This window comes from Leucoraja erinacea, chromosome 28 (genome assembly GCF_028641065.1).
Source record: "Leucoraja erinacea ecotype New England chromosome 28, Leri_hhj_1, whole genome shotgun sequence".
Classification (NCBI taxonomy): domain Eukaryota; kingdom Metazoa; phylum Chordata; class Chondrichthyes; order Rajiformes; family Rajidae; genus Leucoraja; species Leucoraja erinaceus.
The window spans coordinates 15,367,359-15,390,580 of NC_073404.1; the positions used below are offsets into that span (position 1 = coordinate 15,367,359).

Consider the following 23,222-nt stretch of genomic DNA (forward strand, 5'->3'; position numbering starts at 1 on the left):
AATAAGAAGATTAATGTGGAAACACGACCAGGCAATTGCGCTCTTTCTCATGTTCTGACTTATAGGACAATAGGATTATGGTTGATCTGTAGCAACCCTTGATTGCTTCATTATCTTTCCTTCTCACCTGTGTATCTATTTGATGCCAACATCTTTTCATGTTGCATGTACTGGATCATGAACCCCCACCCTCCTGGTCTATTATTTATTTATTTCATGAGTGGCTCCTCCCACCATGCCAAAAAAAATCTTATCACCTTGAATTTAACCACTGGAATACCTTAATGTTAAAACTCAGATCAAGGACAAGTTGCACCCTGGCACACTTTTCTTCCCACTCCCATCGGGCTAAAGGTATAGAAATGTGAAAACACACACTTCCAGATTCAGGGACAGTTTCATCTCAGCTGCTAACATGCAACTGAATGATCTCACCACAGTTAGGGAGCAGTCTTGAACTACTATCTACCTCATTGGAGACCCTCGGACTATTTTTCATCGGACTTTACTGGCTTTATCTTGCACTAAACGTTCTTCACGTTGTTCCCTTTATCATGTACACGATGAATGACTCGATTGTAATCATGTATTGTCGTTCCACTGACTGGTTAGCACACAACAAAAGCTTTTCACTGTACCACTGTAACTGTACATGTGAGAATAATTACTAAACTCATAACTCAGAAGTCTTTCTCTGGAAGCCTTCCCAAAAGCCAGTCAAGAACAATGGACATCGTGTATTTGTACTCATATTGGCATGATAAAGTGTATTTTGTGCAAAAAGTATTTTTGATTTCTGATTTTATTTTAAATCAAAGCAAAACGAGACATTTAGAAACCATTTAAGATGATGGAGAACGGTGGTTTTGTTGAAGGCCGGGGTGGATGGTTAAAGAATGGGAATGATGGGCCATTTGGGCCCTCAATCCTGATGTACCATCCCATTAGGTCAGGAGATGAGCACGTCAGACACAGTAATCTGCCTCTGCTCCATCCCCTGCACAGCCAGCCGGAAAACAAATCTCTCTCTCTCTCTGGCCTGAATATTTTAATTAATGCCCCGGGATTCATAGCTTGGTGGAGGAGAACTCCAGACCATTAATATCTTATTGCCGAAAGTTTTCTACGACACATCCAGGCAACATGATGGATTTTCTGGACTCAGCTCTCGTTAAACGCAGAATAAGATCAGTTGCAGATCCAAGAGTCATCGAGAGTCAATGGAACAAACGGGGGACTGTTCTGCTTATCTCAGCTCCACTCCAGTTATCCTATCTCTGCTCACCAAGCTGTAGTACACAGGCGCCGTTGAGTACATGTACATTAACTGGGAGCCAGGTCCCAGTCTGAAGGAGGCGACAATGGCATATTCAGATGGAGTTGTGGACATGTGTAATCATCTCCTCTGTATAAGGGTTGCAACCTGCTTTTCAGTTCCAATTAGCAAATTTCATACATAGATACTGTACATAGATACATAGACAATAGGTGCAGGAGTAGGCCATTCGACCCTTCGAGCCAGCACTGCCATTCAATGTGATCACGGCTGATCATTCACAATCAGAACCCCATTCCCGCCTTCTCCCTATACCCCTTGATTCCGCTAGCCCTAAAGGGTCTAACCCACTTTCACGACCTAATTCACAACCTTTTTTACTTGTGGACATTTTTCATCATGCTAGAAAAAACCGCCCCGACCTACTTGATGTCACGAGTACCTACGACTAGCATCGCGCGCGGCCTGCTACGACCCACCTACGACCTCGTGACGACCATGCTGCGAGTATGAGTCAAGGGCGAACTCGGCAGAGGTCGTCAATTAGATCATGAAAGTGGGACAGGCTCTATCTAACTCTCTTTTGAATGCTTCTATAAAGTGCCGACATCAAAACATTTTGGGATTCCTTTAATCCCTCACCTCCCGTTCTGCTGCTGCACTAGCGGGTGCTGATGTGTGAGTGCGTCTTGGTGAAAGGTGTTTAAGTTGTCATTTCTCCAGAGACGGAGCGTTGGGATTCTGCTGGGAGGGATGTAGCAACAATCCAATTGTAATTGATATCTGGAGAGACGTTGATCACTATATCACCTTCAACTTGTGTCTTCTTTGCGAATCCCCCAGAACTTCTGGATGTTTCTCATTTCGAGAGGGTTGGTGGGGTTCGGAGAAGCCAGCTACTCGACAATTGCGCCCACCATCATCGCTGACCTGTTCACCAAGGACACCCGGACGTGCATGCTCTCCTGCTTCTACTTTGCCATCCCGCTGGGCAGGTATGTGCTTGCGTCCCCGCCCGTCCCCACCAACACCAGCGCTTGCCAGTGGAAACACGGCACGGTTTTAGCGACCGTATTAACACCGCCTGCCTTTGAGAGGGCGGCGATGACCCTTCTCCATGAACCGGCACAGCTGGTAGAGCCGCTGCCGCACGTCGCCAGAGACCCGGGCTCGATCCTGACCACGGGTGCTGTCTGGGTGGAGTTTGCACGTTCTCCCTGTGACCACGTGGGATTGGTCCGGGTGCTCCCCGGTTTTTCCTCCCACATCCCAAAGACGCACGGGTTTGTAGGTTGATTGGCTTCTGTAAAATTGCCCCCTGTGTGTCAGGAGTGGATGAGAAAGTGGGATAACATAGAACTAGTGTGAATGGATGATGGATGGTCGGCATGGACATGCTGGGCCGAAGGGCCTGTTTCCATGCTGTATCTCTAAAACTTAAAACTAAAACTGCTGTGGCTGTCCAGTATGCTGACCCAAAACAGTCACTTATGCATGTGAGATTTGATGGCTAAGTCCCATCAAAGGGAGGGAGAAGAGAAGGGAAGAGACAGTAACTCTAAGACTTTTGCCTCCATCACAGTGAGGAGGTGCTTGGTGAACTCACTGTGGTGGATGTTAATTTGTGTTTATTGTGTGTTGTTATTATTACATGCATGGCTGCAGGCAACAACATTTCGTTCAGACCGAAAGGTCTGAATGGCAAATAAAGGATTCAATTCAATTCAATGACAATGGCCACTTGTAACCCAGACTCTGTGACCATATTGATGAGTCAGTTAGGTTTACCTCCACCCAGCATTTTACAGTTACTTTTCACTTTTACAAACCTCCCCTCTCAGAGCCCCTCTGCATCGCCAGCCAGAGATCGGTGAACTTGCTCTCCAGACCTTCTCTAAGCATATTTATCTCAGTCGTACTTAACACAGTAGTGACTCCCTGTGGTCAGGCAATGTCACTGAGTTGTAGGTAACCTCTCTCTGTGTGGAGTAGGGGTTGCAAGGGTGAGCTATCCTCTGGGGTGGGAGATTTAAATCAGTGAGGCAGTGGGAGACACACTTAGTCGTTCCGGGAGGCTGGGAAAGTGTTGCTGCAGGGTTTCGGAGTGTGGGCCAATGTGTGCTGTAATCCCATTATTATAATCCAGACACGTCTACGATCCTGACTACGGGTGCTTTTTTTTCTACTTTCTCCCCGTAACCGCGTGGGTTTTCTCCGAGACCTTTGGTTTCCTCCCACACTCCAAAGACGTACAGGTTTATAGGTTAATTGTAAATGTAAAATTGTCCCTAGTGTGTGTAGGATAGTGATAATGCGCGGGGATTACTGGTCGGTGCGGACTCGGTGGGCCGAAGGGCCTGTTGCCGCGCTGTATCTCTGAAACTAAAAACTTCCACTCTCTTACAGTGGCCTTGGATACATCTTGGGTTCCAGCATGACACAGGCGTCTGGAGACTGGCACTGGGCACTTCGGGTAAGATTCATATTTCCGCATTCGCCTGGTTTCCGACCGTGCAGCGTTCCGGATTAGGGAAATGTTCTCGCTCACGATCCGTGTTACTCGAGGTGACCTACATCTGTGGAATGTAGGTCTAGCTAGAGACAGGGGTCCTTGTGGAAATGTGATTTCCACTTTCCTCTCTGCAATGACCGGGATGCTGCATCTAAAAGAGGTGCACTCCACTGGGGATCAGCTCACTGCCCCAGCTGATGAGATACTGGGGATAGTTCCAGCCTGGAAGGAAAATACATATTTGCAGGGCTCTGGTGAAAGAGTAAGGACTGAGAGAAGTGGGCTGTTTCTGCTGGCAGCGGCTGATTCCTGCACTGTGAGACGCAATGAGGCCAAGTCTGCATGCAGAACAATCATTTTGTATTGCGTTACCTGCCAATTTGGTTCCAAGATGGCGTCTGATTCAGGCATGTGTGCACTCACATACGCAGGGAACACATGCAAATATTTGCACATGCTTGTGCAAGCATGTGATGGCACACCCCACATACAACTAAAGGTTTGTGTAACCATGCACAAATGCAAGTGCGCATACACATGTGAGCACACACACAGATGAACACACATAGGATGAATTGGCAGTACTGCCATTTTGAAACTAATTGCTGGAATTCATGCCCCTTCACAATCCCACGTGGCTGAACACAACTTGACTAAACACCAATAAACTAAACTAAACCAGCAGCCGGAACAGACTCCAGCTCCACCCGTGCTGACTGGCCATTTACAGGGAACTTCAACAGCTGATGTGTTGGTTGCCGTTTGATTTTGCCAAAGTTGAACAAATGTGTGAAGTTGATTAAAACTGCTGAGTCTGCAGAGAAGCCTGAGCTACTTGGTGGTCAGCATGGACTTGGTAGGAAGAAGGGCCTGTGGTCGTGCTGGGAGATTAGCATCTGTGTGGAGGGGATTCGAGGGCTGTTGGTTGGGAACCAGAACCTTGAGGAATCAGGAGCAAGACTGTGTGTATGGGGGGGTTGGTGGCTGTTTGGTACAGTGTTGGAGGATCTCCAGATGGATCAATGGCAGTTATGGGACTTGCCCACTGGATTTTGGTAATGGAGCCACCCCAGGAGTGCCCATCCACGGCAGCTCAGCCCGCATGGTCCTGGTTCCTCTTCATTGCTCCAAAGGGAGAATTGGACAGAAATTGACATTACACCTGCAACCACATCTGCCACACCGTCAGCAGTCGCTCAGAGTGACGTAGAACAATCCGGAAATCATTCCTGTTACCTTCCACAATCGGAAAAGTCCATAACGATGAAAAAGACTACTTTGTGCAACCGAATTGCCGGCACCATTTTGATGTGACAAGATGCTGATCACTGTGGTGTCCACTCCACTCCTCTGTTGTAGATCCCAGTCCAAGCACAAACACACGTGCAGGCACGCACACACACGCACACACGTGCATACACACACACGTGCGCACACACACACGCACACACACACGCACACACACGCGCACACACACACACATACGCACGCACACACACACACACAACCATCTCCACTGAATGGCTGTGCCATGTGGAGTCAGCAAAACACATCTGAAGCTGTTGTGGCTGAAAACAATGAATGCCCATTTTAAGCCGCAGATACAGTAACGCACTGTCAGACCATGATGGAACTTTCCATAAGATCGTATCATAATTTAATGCTTCAATGTAATATTGCTTTTGCCTTGTGAATCTAGATATTGCTGCATTTCTGCTGACCACATTCTTTCTTTGACGTACAGAAGGTATTCTGGGTCCCAAGTGAATACGTTGGACAAAATATGAACCGTTTATTATTCTATTGATTTACTGGATGCAGGCACTGCTGACAGGGCTGGCATTTATTGCACAACCCGAGTAATATCCGCAGCTTATAACATGTCTTGGGGCAATATCTAAACCACTCAGCACGTTGAAATGTAAAGGCAGCGAACATCTTCAGTGAGGCACCTTCTTTTCCATTCTCCATGGTACAAGTGGTGTCAATATCCCTCTTCATTGACACACTTCAATTCTCACCTCAGTGCCACTTGCCACAATCTGGACAGTTCTTTCAATGTAGGACTGGGGGAGAGGGGGTGGGGGGGGGGGGGGGGGGGGGGGGGGGGGGGGGGGGGGGGGGGGGGGGGGGGGGGGGGGGGGGGGGGGGGGGGGGGGGGGGGGGGGGGGGGGGGGGGGGAGGTCTGGTGGGGGTGTCCTTCACTGCCAGAGGTGAGGGTAGTGCTGGGAACAGGGGGAGTGCCACACTGCGGGAGGTGAGGGGCTGAATCATGCTGAGCCTGGTTCGATGCCTCGCTGGCCAGGTCTACTGGTGAAGGGGCTTCCCCTTCCTGCCACCAAGTGCCAGCCCAGGCCCCAGCCCAACACTGGCCCCAACACCCCAGCACCTCACTGCTGCCACAGCCCATCAAGCCCTTGTTAAATGTCAGCAACATTCCCAAACTCGACCTGTCAAATGCTTTCTTGATCATATTCACGAGTGTATTCAGGACATTGTCATGGTACTCTCTCTATTTCTGGAGACAAGTCTTATTGAAGGGTAAACACAAAGCCCCAAATGGATTTTCTTGCTGAGATCATGGACCTCACAAGAAGCACAATTTCTACTCCATTTGTCAAGTTGTTCATGCAAACTCTGCGTTTTTTTATAGTCATGGAACAAACCCCCAATATTTGCTGGGAAGTCTCTTAAATATTTTACTGGTTCAAAGAGTTCCAAAGTTTAATTAAAACCCTTCAAGTGTGGAGGGCAAGGCTGGGTTTCTGTGTGAAATCCGCAGCCCACTATGGTTTCCCTCCAGAGCATTCAGCTGTAACACAAGCTCCAGTGAATGATGGGGGGGGGAGGTACACAGGGACTCAGACCCATTCCTGGGCGAGGTTGTGTGAAGGAAAAGGCCCCCGGGCATTCCTAGTGAACTGACACAGCGGGTTTGGCTGGCTGCGGTACAAATCCCAAGGGAAGTGGCACCTCTGGCTATGCGGTCACGGGTAGAATGACCAAACACCATACATGCAGCACCCGTAGTCGGGATTGAACCGGGGTCTCTGGTGCTGTGCGAGGACTGCTGCAAAGATATGGATTTGTAGTTTATTTTGTGCTTTGGCTGAAGACCATTGCCCCCGGGCATTCCTAGTGAACTGGCACAGCGGGCATGGCTGGCAGCCGTCCACCCCGAAAGGGAAGTGGCCATGCCAACATGCGGAGAGGCCAGCATCTTCCTCCTTGATGCCTCGTTACCTCCGCAGGGCACTCTGCCCTCGCCCCAGCTTGCTCCTCTGGAACTCACACCCTCCACCTCTCCCCACACGTGGGTAGCTGGTGGGTGAACGTCAGCAGGCTGCACGTGCTGGAAACCTAGAGCCAAAACAGGACATGCTGGAAACACTCAGCTGGCCATGCGGCTCCTGTGGGAAGAGAAACAGTCAGCGTATCAGGTCGGCCAATCTTGTCAGACCCTTCAACCCTTCACTTTAACTGCCGGTATCATTGACTGATGTATCAGGTCACCGAAAATGTCGTGTCGCGATGCGGCATGATGACGCATTGACGCACGGTGTTTCCTCGAGTGTCGCAACATTGTTTTTGTCGCCGCTGGATTTTGAAATGTTCAAAATCTTTCGCCGACCCTGATACGTCAGTCAATGACGCCTGCAGTCGCCGATAAAATCGCCAAGTGGGACAGGCCCTTTACTGGCTTTACAGCGACAAAGTCCCAGGTTCGATCCCGACTATGGGTGCTGTCTGTACGGAGTTTGTGCGTTCTCCCCGTGACTGCGTGGGTTTTCTCCGAGATCTTTGGTTTCCTCGCACACTCCAAAGATATACAGGTTTGTAGGTTAATCGGCTTAGTGTAAATGTAAATAGTGTGTTTAGGATAGTGTTACTGTGCAGGGATTGGTGGTCGGCATGGACTTGGTGGGCCGAAGGGCCTGTTTCCATGCTGTATCTCTAAACTCTAAATAGAGTTTAAAGTTTAAGCTGAAAGCTAAATAAAGAATGATGGGGGGAGGGGGGGGCGGGAACGCAGGGACTTGGAACCATTCCTGGGCAAGGGTGTGTGAAGACCTGTCAAATGCTTTCTGTTCACTGCTAGTTTCTTCTGCTTGTTCTCCACCTGTTCCTGCTTTAATTGTGTCTTTATTCTCTCCGGTGTGAGCAGGTGACTCCAGCCATGGGTTTTGCAGCTGGGAGCCTCATCATGCTGCTGGTGCCGGAGCCTAAGAGAGGGGCGGCGGACCTGCACCAGGTCCAGCTCAGGGCCAGCACGTCCTGGAGCAAGGACATGAAGGCCGTCATTAAGATGTAAGAGACCGCACGGGGAACTGAGCTCCCACTAGACCCGCACCCAACAGAACAGAGGGGGGGTGAGTAGGGACACCATGCTGGAGCTCCTGGGGCCTGACGTGAGCTCTCGTTCCTATCAGGAATCCAAGAGAGGGAGTTGTGTAGGAAGGAACTGCAGATGCTGGTTTAAACCAAAGATAGACATAAAAAGCTGGAGTAACTCAGTGGGACAGGCAGCATCTCTGGAAAGAAGGAATGGATGACGTTTCAACATCTCTTGTTTCCCTTTCCCCTGATTAGTCTGAAGAAGGGTCTTGACCAGAAACGTCACCCATTCCTTCTCTCCAGAGATTTTGCCTGTCCCGCTGTGTTACTCCAGTTTTTTTGTGTCCATCCGAGAGAGAGAAATGGCCTGAGAGGGAAAGGCCTGGATAGAGTGGATGTGGAGAGAACGTTTCCACTAGTGGGAGAGTTGAGGACCAGAGGTCATAGCCACAGAATCAAAGGACGTTCCTTTTGGAAGGAGATGAGGAGGAATTTCTTTAGTCAGGGTGTGGTGAATCTGTGGAATTCTTTGCCACAGAAGGCTGTGGAGGCCGCCAGTGGATATTTTTAAGGCAGAGATAGATAGATTCTTGATTAGTACGGGTGTCAGAGGTTATGGGGAGAAGGTAGGAGAATTAGACCAGCTGCGATTGAATGGCAGAGTAGACTTGATGGGCCGAATGGCCTAATTCTGCTCCTATCACTTATGAACAGGTGACATTGTACATATTTGTGTGGGTTCTGGCAAGGATAGTCTGTCTTTATGACCCATCCTTAGTTGTCCTTAGGAATTCCCTCCCTTTCTTGCACCTCTGTAGTTCATGTGGTGAAGGCACATTGGAAGGGAGATCCAGGGTAGAGGTGCAGAGCTGCTGAAGAGACAGTGGCACGTTTGCAAGTCGGGATGGTGCATGGTTAGTAGGGAATACCTGGATGCCTGTGGTGTTCCCGAACACCAGTTGCCTTGTCCTCCATCCCCCAGGTCTTGTGTGCATGTGGTGCTGTCAGAGAGGCATGGGTAGTCCTTGCAGTGCATCCTGATGGTGGGTCTACACTGCAATCACTGTGTAGGGGTGATGGAGGGAGTGAACATATTCGGGAAGGTGAATGGTCTGATGAAGGGTCTCAACCCGAAATGTCACCCATTCCTTCGCTTCGCAGATGCTGCCTGTGCCGCGGAGTTACTCCAGCATTTTGTGTCTGTCTGCAGTATCAGGGCTGCTTCAGCCTGAATGTGGTTGAGCTCCTTGGGAATTGTTTGCACTGAGAAGCATTCCATGGTATTCCCGACTTGGAGATGCCCTTCCTGGCGCGGGTGGGGAACGCGTTCTGGTGATTATCAGTCTATTTCTGATTGGGGTTGCATTCGGCAAACGGGGAACATCGGCGCGGTTGCATGTCTACCGGCTACTGACTCCCTCCCGCCTCCCTCTCCCACAGACCCAGCTTCGTGTTCTCCACTCTGGCATCTGCCTCCGTGTCCTTTGCCACCGGGGTCCTGGGAGTCTGGATCCCCCTCTACCTGTTCCGGGCAGAGGTGGTGCAGAAGAACATCGAGCCCTGCACTGTGGAGCCCTGCAGCGGCAAAGACAGGTACAGTCGCCGTGGGAAGCGCGGTGAGACCAATTACACCGGGTGGTGAACCTGTGGAATTCATCACCGTGGGCGGCTTTGGAGGGCAAGTCTTCGGGTATTTTTAAAGCAGATATTGATACAGTAGGTTCTTGATTAGTAAGGATGTCAAATGTTACGGTGAGATGGCAGGAAAATGGGGTTGACAGGGAAAAATAGATCAGCCATGATTGAATGGCGGAGTAGACCTAATTGGGCCAAATGTCCTAATTCTGCTCCAATGTTTAAGTTTTAGTTTTAGTGATACAGCGCAGAAACATGCCCATGGACCACGGCGTCTGCACCGACCAGCGATCCCTGTACTCTAGCATTATCCTACACACTAGGGTCAATTTACAATCTTTATCAAAGTCAATGAACTTACAAACCTGCACGTCTTTGGAGTGTGGGCGGTTACCGGAGCACCCGGAGAAAAGCCACGCGGTCACGGGGAGAACGTGGGGGCCACTCTTGTCACACCCTTCAACCCTTCACTTCAATTCTCTATCCCACGTGCACTCTGACCTGTGTCAGTGGCTCCTACACTGTTACAACAAGGCCCAACGTGCCCTTGAAAAGAAGCCACCACCTTCCCTCTGGCCAGTGCAGGCTTCTGGACTGGATGCCAAATTCTACCGCTTCCTTTATGCTTCTCTCTCCACACAAGATATGTTAATTTGCATCTTACCTCATCCATCCCTGAATAGAGCTCAGTTTTCCCCTCAATGTTAGTGCATCCTGACTGGCCAGATATGTCCCACCACTGCCGGTAACAACAGACTGGGCTAGCTTATCGGTGTAATCACCCTCTAATAGACCCCATTAACCCATTTGGCCGGATGACCCCTGACATCTATCTCAATAACATCCATAGCCTCACCCTATGTTCCCTTTCCATCCTTCTCTCATCCTCTCCAAACTTAAAATTGCCCTGCTTATTTCTTTTCCCCAGCTGTGACAAAGAGTCTGTGACATAGATCATTAACTCTTTTCTGCTTCCCACAGACGCTGTCTGGCCTGCTGAGTATTTTCAGTGTTTTCTGTTTTAATATCAGTGGTGTGCCAGGGTTTGTTTTCCCCCTGCATGATCATCTCTCCCCTGATACAGCGTAGTGCAAGCTGTGTCTCGGCTCCCACCTCTTTGCTGACCTCTTCCCCCTGGTCAGGTGCTGAGGGCCCTGGTCTACACCAAGGCCACAGGTGACAACGTCTCTAATAAACTCAGGTCATCTCTCCTAATCTTACGTGAATCCATGGTATTTATTCAGAACCTCAGCACATCTGGTTTAGATATGGGCTGACATTGTTGGAGAGATCACCCACCCATGAAAAGACAGAAATGGGGTTCGAGGGTGAAAATGACTCGTGTTCAGGTTGGTGTCTGGGAGCTTTGTAGACATGTGTGCCCATTGTGATTTTCTGGTGAATCGTTACTAACGTGGACCGACCACTCATTGTCTTCCAGTTTGATATTTGGAGCAATCACCTGCGTGACCGGGTTCCTGGGACTGATTGTGGGGGTGGCAGCGACGCGATGGTATCGGACTAAAAGCTCGCGGGCCGATCCGCTGGTGTGTGCGTTTGGAATGCTCAGCTCGTCCATATTCATCAGCCTGATCTTTGTGTTCGCCCGATTCAACATTGTGGGAGCCTATGTGAGTATAACCCGTGCTTCAGCCAGTGGCTGCATTCGTGCAAGTCTCCGTGAAGGTTCTCGACCCCACATGGTTTTCCTGAACCTTATTAAACAAACATTTGGTACAAATGAAAATTGAACTTGGAGGGTTTGCGGATTTACCAGACGGAACAGAAGGTGGCCAAGTTCTCCTCTCTTGAGGACAGTCATGATGGACATGTAGGTCTGATGAAGAGTTTCGACACAAAACGTCGCCTATTTCCTTCGCTCCATAGATGCTGCTGCACCCGCTGAGTTTCTCCAGCACTTTTGTCTACCTTCGATTTCCAGCATCTGCAGTTCCTTCTTAAACACATGGACATGTAGGGCATTGTTCAGAAGTGATAGGAGCAAAATTAGGTCATTCGGCCCATCAAATCTACTCCGCCATTCAATCATGGCTGATCGCAGGGACGACAGATAGCACAATGGGCTAAGAGTTCGGCTGGCGACTGGAAGGTAGCCGGTTCAAATCCCGCTTGGAGTGCATACTGTCGTTGTGTCCTTGGGGCAAGACACTTCACCCACCTTTGCCTGTGTGTAATGTAATGTAATTATGTGAAGCACTTTGGGGTCAATGCAAGTTGACTGAAAATGTGCTATATAAATAAGATTATTATTATTATTTATTATCTATCTTTCCCTCTTAACCCCATTCTCCTGCCTTCACCCTATAATCCCTGACATCCGTACTAACCGTACTGTATTGTGTGCAGTTCTGGTCACCCCTATTACAAGAAGGATGCAGAGGCTTTGAAGAGGTTTACCACAATGTTAAACAAAAAAAACACAGAGTGCTGTAGTAACTCAGAGGGTCGGGCAACATCTCTGGAGAACTTGAATAGGTGACATTTCAGTTTGGGACCCTTTTTAAGACTGGATCCCAACCCGATACATCACCTATCCATGATCTCCAGTGATTCTGCCTGACCTGCTGAGTTACTACAGCACTTTTGTCTTTTTGTGTGAACCAGCACCTGCTGTTTCCTAGGACTCTATTTCACAACATTGCTGCCTGGATTTGAGGGCCTCAGCTATAAGGAGAGATTGGACAAACTAGTATTGTTTTTCTCATCAGAGATGAGATTAGTTTAGCTCGGCCCCGCATCGACACAGACAATTTAGGGCTGAAAGGCCTGTTGTATCATCCCACGGTCTATGTTCTGACAGTAGGTGACCACTTTGGCAGCAGTGTCCATCAGGATAAAATAAAGCTAGCATCTCTGTAGTGCCGTGGTGGGGGTGGGGGTGGGAGTGACACCTCAGCTGCTTCCGTCTTGTGAGACGGGCGGCATCATTGGTCCCGAGGGACCGCCCAGCACTCGTAGTGGAATAACGTCTGACAGGGCTGAATCTTCTGCCCAGCCGTCGAGCACAGATGTAGCCAGCTGGCTGTGCTCGCTGCTGTGCGGAGAGCGTTCCCTTGCTGTCGTTCAGTTCTCTGGCTTGCTTTCAGGCGTGTTCCCCGTCAAACCTGACACCAGCTGGGATGCTTTTAATCAAAGACATTTAATTGCAGCTCACTGCCTCGTATAATGTGTCCCACCTGGGCTCATCGTTATCCAGTGGGAAATATTGGGAGTTTCAATAAAGAACAGAAACAAGGTGTGGGATGGGGAATGACATTCAGCTCATCCCATCCCTCCAGTCCACTGACTCCAGTCTTGCCCGAGTGTTTAGTATCAGCACAGACGCGGACGCACTAAGTCACGAGAGCTCCTTCCAAGCTGCATCACAGAGACACCAGCCAGCAGATGTACCAGCACTCGTCCCACCATCCACCCCACCCCACCCCACCCCGCCATCGGGGCAGAGGCCACTTAGAGCTGTTCACGGTTTCATCATTTCATCTGCGAGTTCCATCGTCCATTTAGATCGAGTTGGCACTGCACCTGCCACACAATTTTGGGCACCATATCTGAGGTAGGATGTGCTGGCTCTTGAGAGGGACCAGAGGAGGTTTACAATAATAATCCCAGGAATTAATAGGTTAACCTATGACGAGCGTTTGTCGGCACTGGGCCAGTACCCGCTGGAGTGTAGAATTATGAGGGGGGGACCTCATTGAAATACAGAATAGTGAAAGGCTTGGATTGTGTGGATGTGGAGAAGATGTTTCCACTTAGTCCTCTTGTTCCCTGCCCGCTGGGTTCCCCCAGAAGATTGTGTTTTGCTTTTGATTCCAGTATCTGCAGACTCTTGTGTCTCTTCATTTTATTGCTCCATTGTGAAGTCTCTTCAAGACGTGCCCAGTTTCAAGAAGGTTTCCCTCCACTCTTTGACGGGATTTCTCTGAGACCCTCTGCCACTGCTCCCCCTCCCCCTCATCCTGTTCCCCCTCATCCTGATCTACCACCACATCCTCGCCCAGTCTCGCTAACGCAGCCACAGTCCCTTCCTCAGTACTTGCCTTCACCAACGTGGCTTCTAGTGCTGCTGAATCTCTCCAGCACTTTGTTTTTTGGCAATTACTCTTGACATTCTGACCAATTAATATAACTTAATTAGCACTATTAAAACTGGTTGGCTCCTCTAGTAAAACGGCTTGCATAAATACAAGCATAAATACATGGGCAGGAAAGTATTCGGGGGATATAGGCAGATGGGGTAGATCTACTGTAGACGGGGCAGCTTGGTTGGGTAATTTGGGCTGAAAGACTTTCCATGCTGTGTGACTCTTTAACTGTATCAATACAAGCCATCTTGTCTGATTTAAGATCCTCCATCATCTTCCCCTTTGTCCCGTTCCCCTTGAAACACGGGTTTATACGGAGACAATTTGCAACCTGTGGCCCTGACAGAAGTGTCACGGAGAATGTCAGCTTGCCCATTCCATCCAGGGGGACAGGCTGACCGCACGGCCTTCCCATCATTTTCTCTTTGGAGTCGGAAAGAAAAATCAGAGTGAACCTTTATTAAATTTCTCATATGCGTTTGAGATTAAAGGCACCGCCCTGAGATTTATGAGGATGTTTTGATTAAACTGCCGAGGAGTATTACAAACGCGCAAAGGCCAGGGTCGTTATTGTGTTTCAGGGTAACCTCTGTCAGGTCTGAGACAGTGTCACAACCTGGAGAAATTGTTTGCTTATAATGTTGCTGGATGTTTCCGGGAGATTGCTCCCAGCCATGTAACATCTCCGTCTCCCGCGCTGGCCGCCCTTTTAGACTTCCTGGTTGATTAGCACCAAATATATTTGATCATTTTCCAGTTTGAGTTCGACGGCCTTGTCTGTGAGGATCTAGTCCAACCAACTCCGGGGGATATTGGGAAATGGGCCAGAGATTTCCATCTTGTCTGCGCAGCCTGGATTCATTGCTGAGGAGGTGGAGGTGAATGTGTTCCATTCAGTACACATTACCTGCGACAGGAACATGATGTTTTTGAAGAATAAAAGCTCCTCTAATAATTGACTATAAATAACCTCTGCAGAAAGACTTCACTTGCACTGGGAGCCACCTTCCACAAAGCTTCTACAGCATCAGTGCTTTTAAATATTACATAAGAATGCCAAAGGGAAAATGCAGTCCCTTGATAAAGGCAAGTTTGAAACAGGGAGTAAAATAGAGACACCATAAACTTGCAGATGCTGGAATCTTGAGCAAAATATAAAGTGCAGGAGGAACTCAGCAGGTCAGGCAGCATCTGACGAAGGAATGTACAGGTGACATCTCAGACCCATGGGGCCCAATTCATAAGATCATGGCATTGGAGCAGAAATAGGCCACTCGGCCCATTGAGACTGTTCTGCCATTCGACCATGGCTGATCTGTTTTCCCATCTCATCCTCATTTTACTGCCTTATCCCTGTAACTGTTAACACTCTTTCTAATCAAGAACATATCAATTTCCACTTTTAAAATTCCCAATGACCTGGCCTACACCACTTTCTGCATCAATTAATTCCACAGGTTGACCACCCTCTGGCTAGAGAAATCCTTCCGATCTCCATTCTAGAGGTGCGTCCTTTTATCCCGGGACTCAGCCCTCTGATCCTAGAATCGCTACTGGAAACATCCTCTCCACGTCCACTCTCTCTTCCTGCCATCTTTCTATCTCCTGTACCTCATTTCTTCTCCCACCCTTCCTCTTGCGGTGATTAGATTTGGCGGTGGGGGTCAGCAACCAGTAATTAGTGGTCTTCTGCCTGAGAGCATCCTCTCCCTGATATTCCCACTCATCCCTTCGCCTCTCCCAGCCTGGCTGAACTCCTCTGGTCTACACTTGACGTGAAACTCATGATTCCAGAACCAAAAATCCAAACGTCTCAGAGATGTTGACGATTATTGATGCTAGAGTTTAATCATTTTTCATGCAATGTATTAACTTTTTTTTTGGAAGAGTCTAACCACAAGTCTTCTCTCTTCACAGATGTGTATATTTATTGGAGAAATACTCCTCTTTTTGAACTGGGCAATCACAGCAGACATCTTAATGGTAAGTGTTTGTTGCAAGTTTTGCAGTTTATCTCAGATAAACCCGCTCGCTTCTCCCACCGGCAGTCCGATGAAACAAAGGTGGGAACGAGAACCGGGATATGTTTCCCTCTCCTCTCTCCACCGACTGCCCATGCTGATCATCAATGGGCTTTCCCTTCCCTGTTTGATAAGTTCAAGGTGTTGGTTACATCAAAAAACCCAGAGGATGGGTTGGGAGGCAGAGTGATGCACACAGGTAGAGTTGCTGCCTTACAGCGCCAGAGACCCGGGTTTGATCCTGACTACAGATGCTGTCTGCATGGAGTTTGTACCGTTCTCCCCGTGACTGTGTGGGTTTTCTCCGGGTGCTCCGGTTTCCTCCTACACTCCAACGAGATGTGGGTAATTGGCTTAAATAAATGATCCTAATCTGTGGGATAGACCTAGTGTATGGGTGATTGCGTATGGGTTGGTGCAGACTCGGTGGGCCGAATGGTCAGTTTCTACTCTCTATCTCTAAACTAAACTAAACTAAACTAAACTAAAACCAAAGAATGCAAGAGTCAATCCTGCCACCATACTGGGAATCTGAAGTTGGTTTATGAGAGTAAGTTGAGTGTTACATTAATAGTGTCACTAAAACTGTCAGAGTGCTGTAAAAAGCAAAATCAATTCCTCAACATCTCTACAGGGAAGGACATCAATTGCACAGCCTGTACCTGCCTCCAGCACACACTGCTTTCATTGACTGCTTACCTAGAATGTAGAATTGAGCTAGGAAGCTGTCAAACTGCTAACTGAAAAGCCACACCAAATTCCCCAAGGGGTACGGTAAAGTTCTAATAATCCGGATTGGACCTGGGTTTCTGGTGCTATGAAGCAGTGGCTCTCCCGCTGCGCCCCCATGCTGCCTGCTGGCGGTAGTGTATTGAAATCCATCCGCTTTTCCCGTTCCGTTATCCCGATACGGTGCAATAATCCTGCCTCTTTATTCCCAGTACGTTGTTATCCCGACCCGGCGCTCCACAGCTGTGGCCTTGCAGAGTTTCACCTCTCACTTGTTTGGAGATGCGGGAAGCCCGTACCTAATCGGTGTGGTAAGTATATTTATGTTTACCATTGATTTCCTGCATGTTAATGAGTCAAGAGTGCAGTCAAATGAGGCATGGGGCAATAAGCATTGCTGTTAGATCACAGTTCCAGTGACCCAGGTCTATCCTGACCTCCGGTGCTGTCTGGGTGGAGTTTGCATGCTTTTCCTGTGCCCTCTCGGGTTTCCTCTGTGTGCTCTCTCTGGCTCCGTACAGGTGTTTCAGCTTGATAGGGAAGTTAGTGTAGGTGAGCGGTATAATCTCGGGAGGAGGCGATGATAATGTGGGGAGGATAGATTCCAGGGAAAATTGTGAGGGAAGGGGGAGAGCTTGTGAGGGAATGGGCTGAATGGCCTCTTTCCAAGTTGCAAAGGAAGATGGCGAACAACAAAGGGTTTAATGAGGGAGGAGAGGAGGCAGCTGAAGGCACGGACAACAATAGTGGGGCAATAGATAAACTGAACCAGCAAGATTTCAAAGTTGGGACCAGGCAGACCTCTCGTTGCCCCATCTCCATTGGTACAGCTACTCTTGACATTTACCCTCTGACCCAAGACCTTCCGAACTTTCTCTTTGCTCTTTCACCCCTCCATCACGTTCCAATGCATTCTCCACCTTGCACTATTATTGCCTGGTTACCTAATATTTTATATTTATTGTTGAGCTGTTTATTGAGTCGTTACGTCAATGTGCCTGGAGAGCCACAGCAAGTAAGAATGTCATTGTTCTGGTCCCTGTGCTGTTGACAATTAAATACTCTTGACCCCTTGTTTGAAATCTCTTTTCTCATCTCTGCAGATCTCAGATGTTATCAGGCAGAGTAAGCCCGATTTGGATCTGTGGGAGTTCCTCAGCCTGGGCTACGCCCTGATGCTGTGCCCATTTATCATTGTCCTCGGAGGGACCTTCTTCCTGGCCACAGCCCATTACATTGTCCAAGACCGGAACCGAGCACATCAACAGTGAGTGCCAAAGACCTATGATACGATACGATAGAACTTTATTTATCCCAGGAGGGAAATTGATCTGCCACCAGTCATAGAAAACACGAAATACATGGGAGGGGAGTCAGTCTCAGTCTCAGTCTACCACAAGGCAGAAGGGGGAGGGATTGTAAAGCTTGATAGCCACAGGGAAGAAGAATCTCCTGTGGCGTTCTGTCTTGCATCTTGGTGGATCCTGCGGCCATTATGTGAAACGGGGGAGAGGTTGAATTACCTGGCCACTCTCACCGCCATAAAAGATAGCCATAAAATTCCAGAGTTAACTCAGCAGGTCAGGCAGCATCTCTGGAGAAAAGGATTAGGTGACTTTTCGAGCCAAAACCCTTCTTGAGATGCGTTCTGAAGAAGGATCTCGACCCAAAACGTAACCGATTTCTTTTCTCCAGAGATGCTGACTGACCCACTGAGTTACTCCAGCATTTTGTGTACACCAGCATCTGCTGTTCCTTCCTCCAACCAACCACATAAAGCCCCATGACAAAAAGCCGAAAAGGAAAATCGGTTCTTGATCTCGAATGGAAATAGAGACCTTGCTGCTTGGAAAATTGTTGGTGATTTGATACAGTGTAACGGACATGGTTATAGGGGTTGCAGTAACTCAGCGGGTCAGGCAGCATCTCTGGCGGAAAAGGGTGCGAGACGTTTTGGATCAGGACCCTTCTTCAGACGAAAGGTCGCCCATCCTTTTTCTCTGATGCTCCCTGACCCACTGAGTTTCTCCAGCACTTTGTGTCTATCTTCGGTATAAACCAGCATCTGCACTTCCATGGTTATTGGGGCCATGTCTCTCTACAAATGGTTGTTACAACCTTTGGAAAGTACAAAGATATGATAGATGTGCCAGAATATTTGTGGGCATGTGGAATAGGATTATAAAGAGTGATTATGTTTGCTAAGCAAGTTTTCACTAGAAATCAGTGAGGGGAGGGGGGGGGGGGGCGGGGAATAATGGATTTCATAATTTCTAATGTCTTTGCCATGTTCAGTGCAATGGAACAAGAGGACATGTCCTGCATTTGAATGGTGGTAAATATTAAACCAAACTGCATCAGCAATAGTTCAATAAGCAATGAGTCTACAACAGAACAGACATCCTGGGGACATGATTGGATTAGTTATTATTGATTCCTTCAAATGCAAATCAGGTAGATTTATTCCTGAAAATCTGCTTTGGGAGACCGTATGTGAATGATTTCAGAGAATACGAGCTTCAGTAGCTGCAAACATTTTACAGTCCTGAGGCGATGTATCTCACAATGTAAATTCAGGATTGGCAGTGAGATGTGTCTCGTCAAGTCAGGTTTATTGTCGTATGCACAAGTACCCTGAGGAATAATTGCAATGAAAATCTCCCATTCAGCAGCATCGCGGGCACGTAGGCTCAGCAAACACACACAATACATACATTGGATGAGAAGGATGAATGTGGTAAATTAGTCTTTCAGTCAGAATGATCCTATATCAGAAGCACTGTTATTGAGAAAATGCAAAATCGTTCCGTCAAAGGTTCTGCTATATATAAACAGTGACAAGTAGATAGAGTGGCACATATGACATACGGCAGAAGACGTATCGAACGCTTGCCTTCACTGATCGAGACATTGAGTAAAAGAGTCGTCATGCCACTTTATAGGATGTTGGTTAGGTTTGGAGCAGTGTGCAGTTCTGTTCACCCCATTACAGGAAAAATGTGGAGGATTTGGAATGGGTGCAGAGAACGATGCCTGGATTATAGGCTGTTGGCTCCAGGGTGAGGTTGGATGGATTGTTTTCTCTGGAATGCCAAGGGTTGAGAGGAGACCAGGTATACTATATAATGAGAGGTATAGATCGAGTAGACAGTCAGAACCTATTCTCCAGGATGAAAATACCAAATACTAGAGGGCGTAACTTTAAGATGAGAGGGGCAGAGTTCAAAGGAGATGTGCGGGGCAGGTTTTTTTTACACAGAGGATGGTACAGTAAGTGCCTGCAATGCGCTGCTGGGTGTGGTGGTGAACGCAGTTATGAGAGCGGCATTGAAGAAATGTTTGGATAGGCACATGATATGCAGGGTATGGAGGGATATGGATTATGTGCGGGCTGGTAATAGTTGATCTTGACCTCATATTCAGCACTAACATTGTGGGCCTGTTCCTGTGCCCCGCTGTTCTATGTTCTAAATACTTCGTAACCCTTCCCCTTCTTTCATTCCTATCTGTACATCTCAAAATATTTGCTATACATCAGAGAATGTGCACTGTGGGATGACTTGACTGCGTTCATGTATAGTTTGTTCTTTGACTGAATAGCACGCAAACAAAACTCAGTATATGTGGCAATAATAAAATCAAATAATCTAACCAATGTGGACCAACACCCAATCAGAATTATTTCAATTGACATGGTAATTATGCAGATTTATTTTGTCGACAGCTCAGAGCTCATCTTGTGGCCATTAATAGGTGTATTTGTCTCATTAAAAAATAACAATCCCAAACAAATCATTTGATTCGGATGACATTTGCAAATCCTTCCCACAGTTTGTCACACTGAATGCTTGAGCTACCCGACAGGTCTGAAACTCATCAACAACAATTCCTTCTGTGTGGGTGTGTGTCCTCCCTTTGAGTGTTGGCAAACAAATGAGAATACACAGAACTCTGGCCTTGTGCAAAGGAATCAGCCCTCGTGTGTGCCCCGTGACAGCTTGTACATGGGTGCACGAGCTCGAGATCTATACTACCGACCTATGACTTCAGACTTTTACTTTAGTGATAGTGTAGAAATAGGCCCTTCGGCCTAACTGAGTCCACACCGGCCAGCGATCCCTGTGCACTGACCTACACACACTAGGGACAATTTTACAACTCACCAAAGCCAATTAACCTACAAACATGTACGTCTTTGGAATGTGGGAGGAAACCTGGGCACCCGGAGAAAACCCACGCAGTCATAGGAAGAATGTATAAACTCCATACAGACGGCACCAGGAGTCAGGATCAAACCCGGGTCTCTGGCGCTGCAAGGCAGCAACTCTACCGCTGCGCCACTGCTGCTGTTGGGGAAAAGCAGAATAAGCCTGCCAGGCTGAGCTTACCTCATGGGGTGTGACTGATTTCCTGGCACTGTCCCCTTAGCTCGGGTATGGTTCTCAGGGACCCCACTTCCAGATGCATGGCGGGTTTTACACCAGACACAGCCATGGGAGCAGTAGTGGGCCAGTGGAGCCCCCAGCAGGAGCTGGGTTTGCACTGCATCCCCAGCTAAGGAGCTGAAATCAGAGCTCCTGTAACCTGGCACAGCCTGTTCACCAGCTATTCCTGCTTCCTGCAGCCAATGTATGTGGGCAGTGGGCCAGGGGCTGTGAATGTGAATGGTGGTTTAGTGAAGTGTGAAACTAAATCATTTACAACTGGAGGACCTGCTTCTCACCCACAGGACCGTAACAATCAGGGGCAAGAATGGGCCATTCAGCCCCTCAAGCCAGCTCTGCAATTCAGTAGGAAGGTTCCTAATCTCGTCTGCCTTCCTGCCCTAACTCAGAGCCAGGACCTGAATGGACACACAGTAAATCAGCCTCCATGCTGAAAGAACCACTCGAAGAATAGCAAGTTTCAATGGCACCAACAGCACGCTGCCAAGCTGAATTAAGCAACGCCGTCTGGGGAAACTCCAATCTGAAACATAGAAACATAGAAAATAGGTGCAGGAGTAGGCCATTTGGCCCTTCGAGTCAGCACTGCCATTCAATATGATCATGGCTGATCATCCAAAATCAGTGCCCCGTTCCTGCCTTTTCCCCCATATCCCTTGATTCCTTAAGCCCTAAGAGCTAAATCTAACTCTAATGAAGAAGGGTCCCGACCCGAAACGTCATCTATCCATGTTCTCCAGCGATTCTGTCTGATCCGCTGAGTTACTCCAGCACTTTTGTGTCCTTTTGTGTAAATTAGCATATGCAGTTCCTCATTTTTACATTCTGACATCTTGGTCGGTTTGGGCAAGTTGGGCCGAAGGGCCTGTTTCCACACTTTATGAATATATCACTCTATGACTCCATGACACTTGTGGACCAGTGCAGGACCAGCACTCCTGTTGTCCACTATGAGAGCCTCGCCTGAGGTTCGCTTGTCTCCCGTGCATCTACTTTCAGATCAAGGTCGTTTCAGAGCCTGGAGACCAAGCATAAGTTGGAGCTCAGATGTAGTTCTGACGAAGTGTTGCATGTGTTGAAGATGCAGCTTGGTGCTCTGCCCGAAATGAATCCCTGAATCAACATCATTAAACAGATGGTCATTCTCATCCAGCTGTCTATGGGAGCGTGCCATGTGCATAGATTATACAATGCCCTACATTACAACGATGACCATTATTCCAAAGCTTTTACTTGGCAATAAACTGCTTTGAAGCCGACGAGATTGCAAAAGGCATTAAAAAAATAACTGCAAGTATGCCTTTCTTTAATAATTGAATTGCTTCACCAGTCTTCTTCAATCCAGGGAACAACTTACTCCTTCACTGTTTAGCTCAACTGCAATAATTTGTTGAGTTTAGAGTTTAGAGATACAGCGTAGAAACAGGCCCTTCGGTCCACCGAGTGCACGCTGTCCATCGATCACCCGTTCACAATAGTTCTATCTTATCCCACTTTCTCAGCTGCTAGCGGCAGACTGGGGGCAACTTACAGAGGTCGATTAACCTACAAACGTCTTTGGGAATGTGGGAAGAAACCAGAGCACAAGGAAGAACCCTACGCTGTCACAGGAAGAATGTGCAAACCACATAGTCAGGATTGAACCCGGGTGTCTGGTGCTGTGAGGCAGCTACTCTACCTGTTGCACCACTGTGTCACCCAATACTTTGTTGAATGCAAGTCCCTCTGTTGCTTATCCAGCACCATTCCAACCGTCGGGGAAATATTTTTGAAATAAGCCATCGAGCATTCCTCACAGATTTGTCACGGGGAGCAGAGAAAAAATAGATTGGGACAGTCACGGGCAGGTCGAGAACCAAGGTGATGACTATCTCTAAGTGCTGTTTTTACCTGACTAATGCCGAATATTATTCTTGGCAAGTTGATGAAAAGATCCAAGTTTGCAAAACAAGTTTAGTGGACTTCCCCCCCGAGGCCAAAGGCATTTTTATTGTTCTAAGGAACTGGTCAACAATTTATTATTTTGCTACAGATGTAACCCCAAGAAATCTCTGGAATGTTGATGTTTCCTAAAAACATAATTTGCATTTTGAACTGACAGGAAGTGCTAACACAATAATTCAAATGTGATATTGTGAGGCCGCCACCAGATAAGGGGAGAAC

General features: G+C 48.0%; 1 protein-coding gene across 1 annotated transcript in view; it reads left to right on the forward strand.

Moving 5' to 3' along the window:
• spns2 (SPNS lysolipid transporter 2, sphingosine-1-phosphate) overlaps positions 1 to 23,222 on the forward strand; it is a 77,752-nt gene that overhangs the window by 46,652 nt on the left and 7,878 nt on the right. Inside the window, exons 4-11 of the mRNA XM_055657848.1 lie at positions 2,120 to 2,271; positions 3,683 to 3,749; positions 7,954 to 8,096; positions 9,564 to 9,716; positions 11,200 to 11,389; positions 15,782 to 15,847; positions 16,827 to 16,925; positions 17,718 to 17,881. Of these exons, the coding sequence (XP_055513823.1) occupies positions 2,120 to 2,271; positions 3,683 to 3,749; positions 7,954 to 8,096; positions 9,564 to 9,716; positions 11,200 to 11,389; positions 15,782 to 15,847; positions 16,827 to 16,925; positions 17,718 to 17,881 (1,034 nt within the window). The remainder of the gene's footprint in view (positions 1 to 2,119; positions 2,272 to 3,682; positions 3,750 to 7,953; positions 8,097 to 9,563; positions 9,717 to 11,199; positions 11,390 to 15,781; positions 15,848 to 16,826; positions 16,926 to 17,717; positions 17,882 to 23,222) is intronic.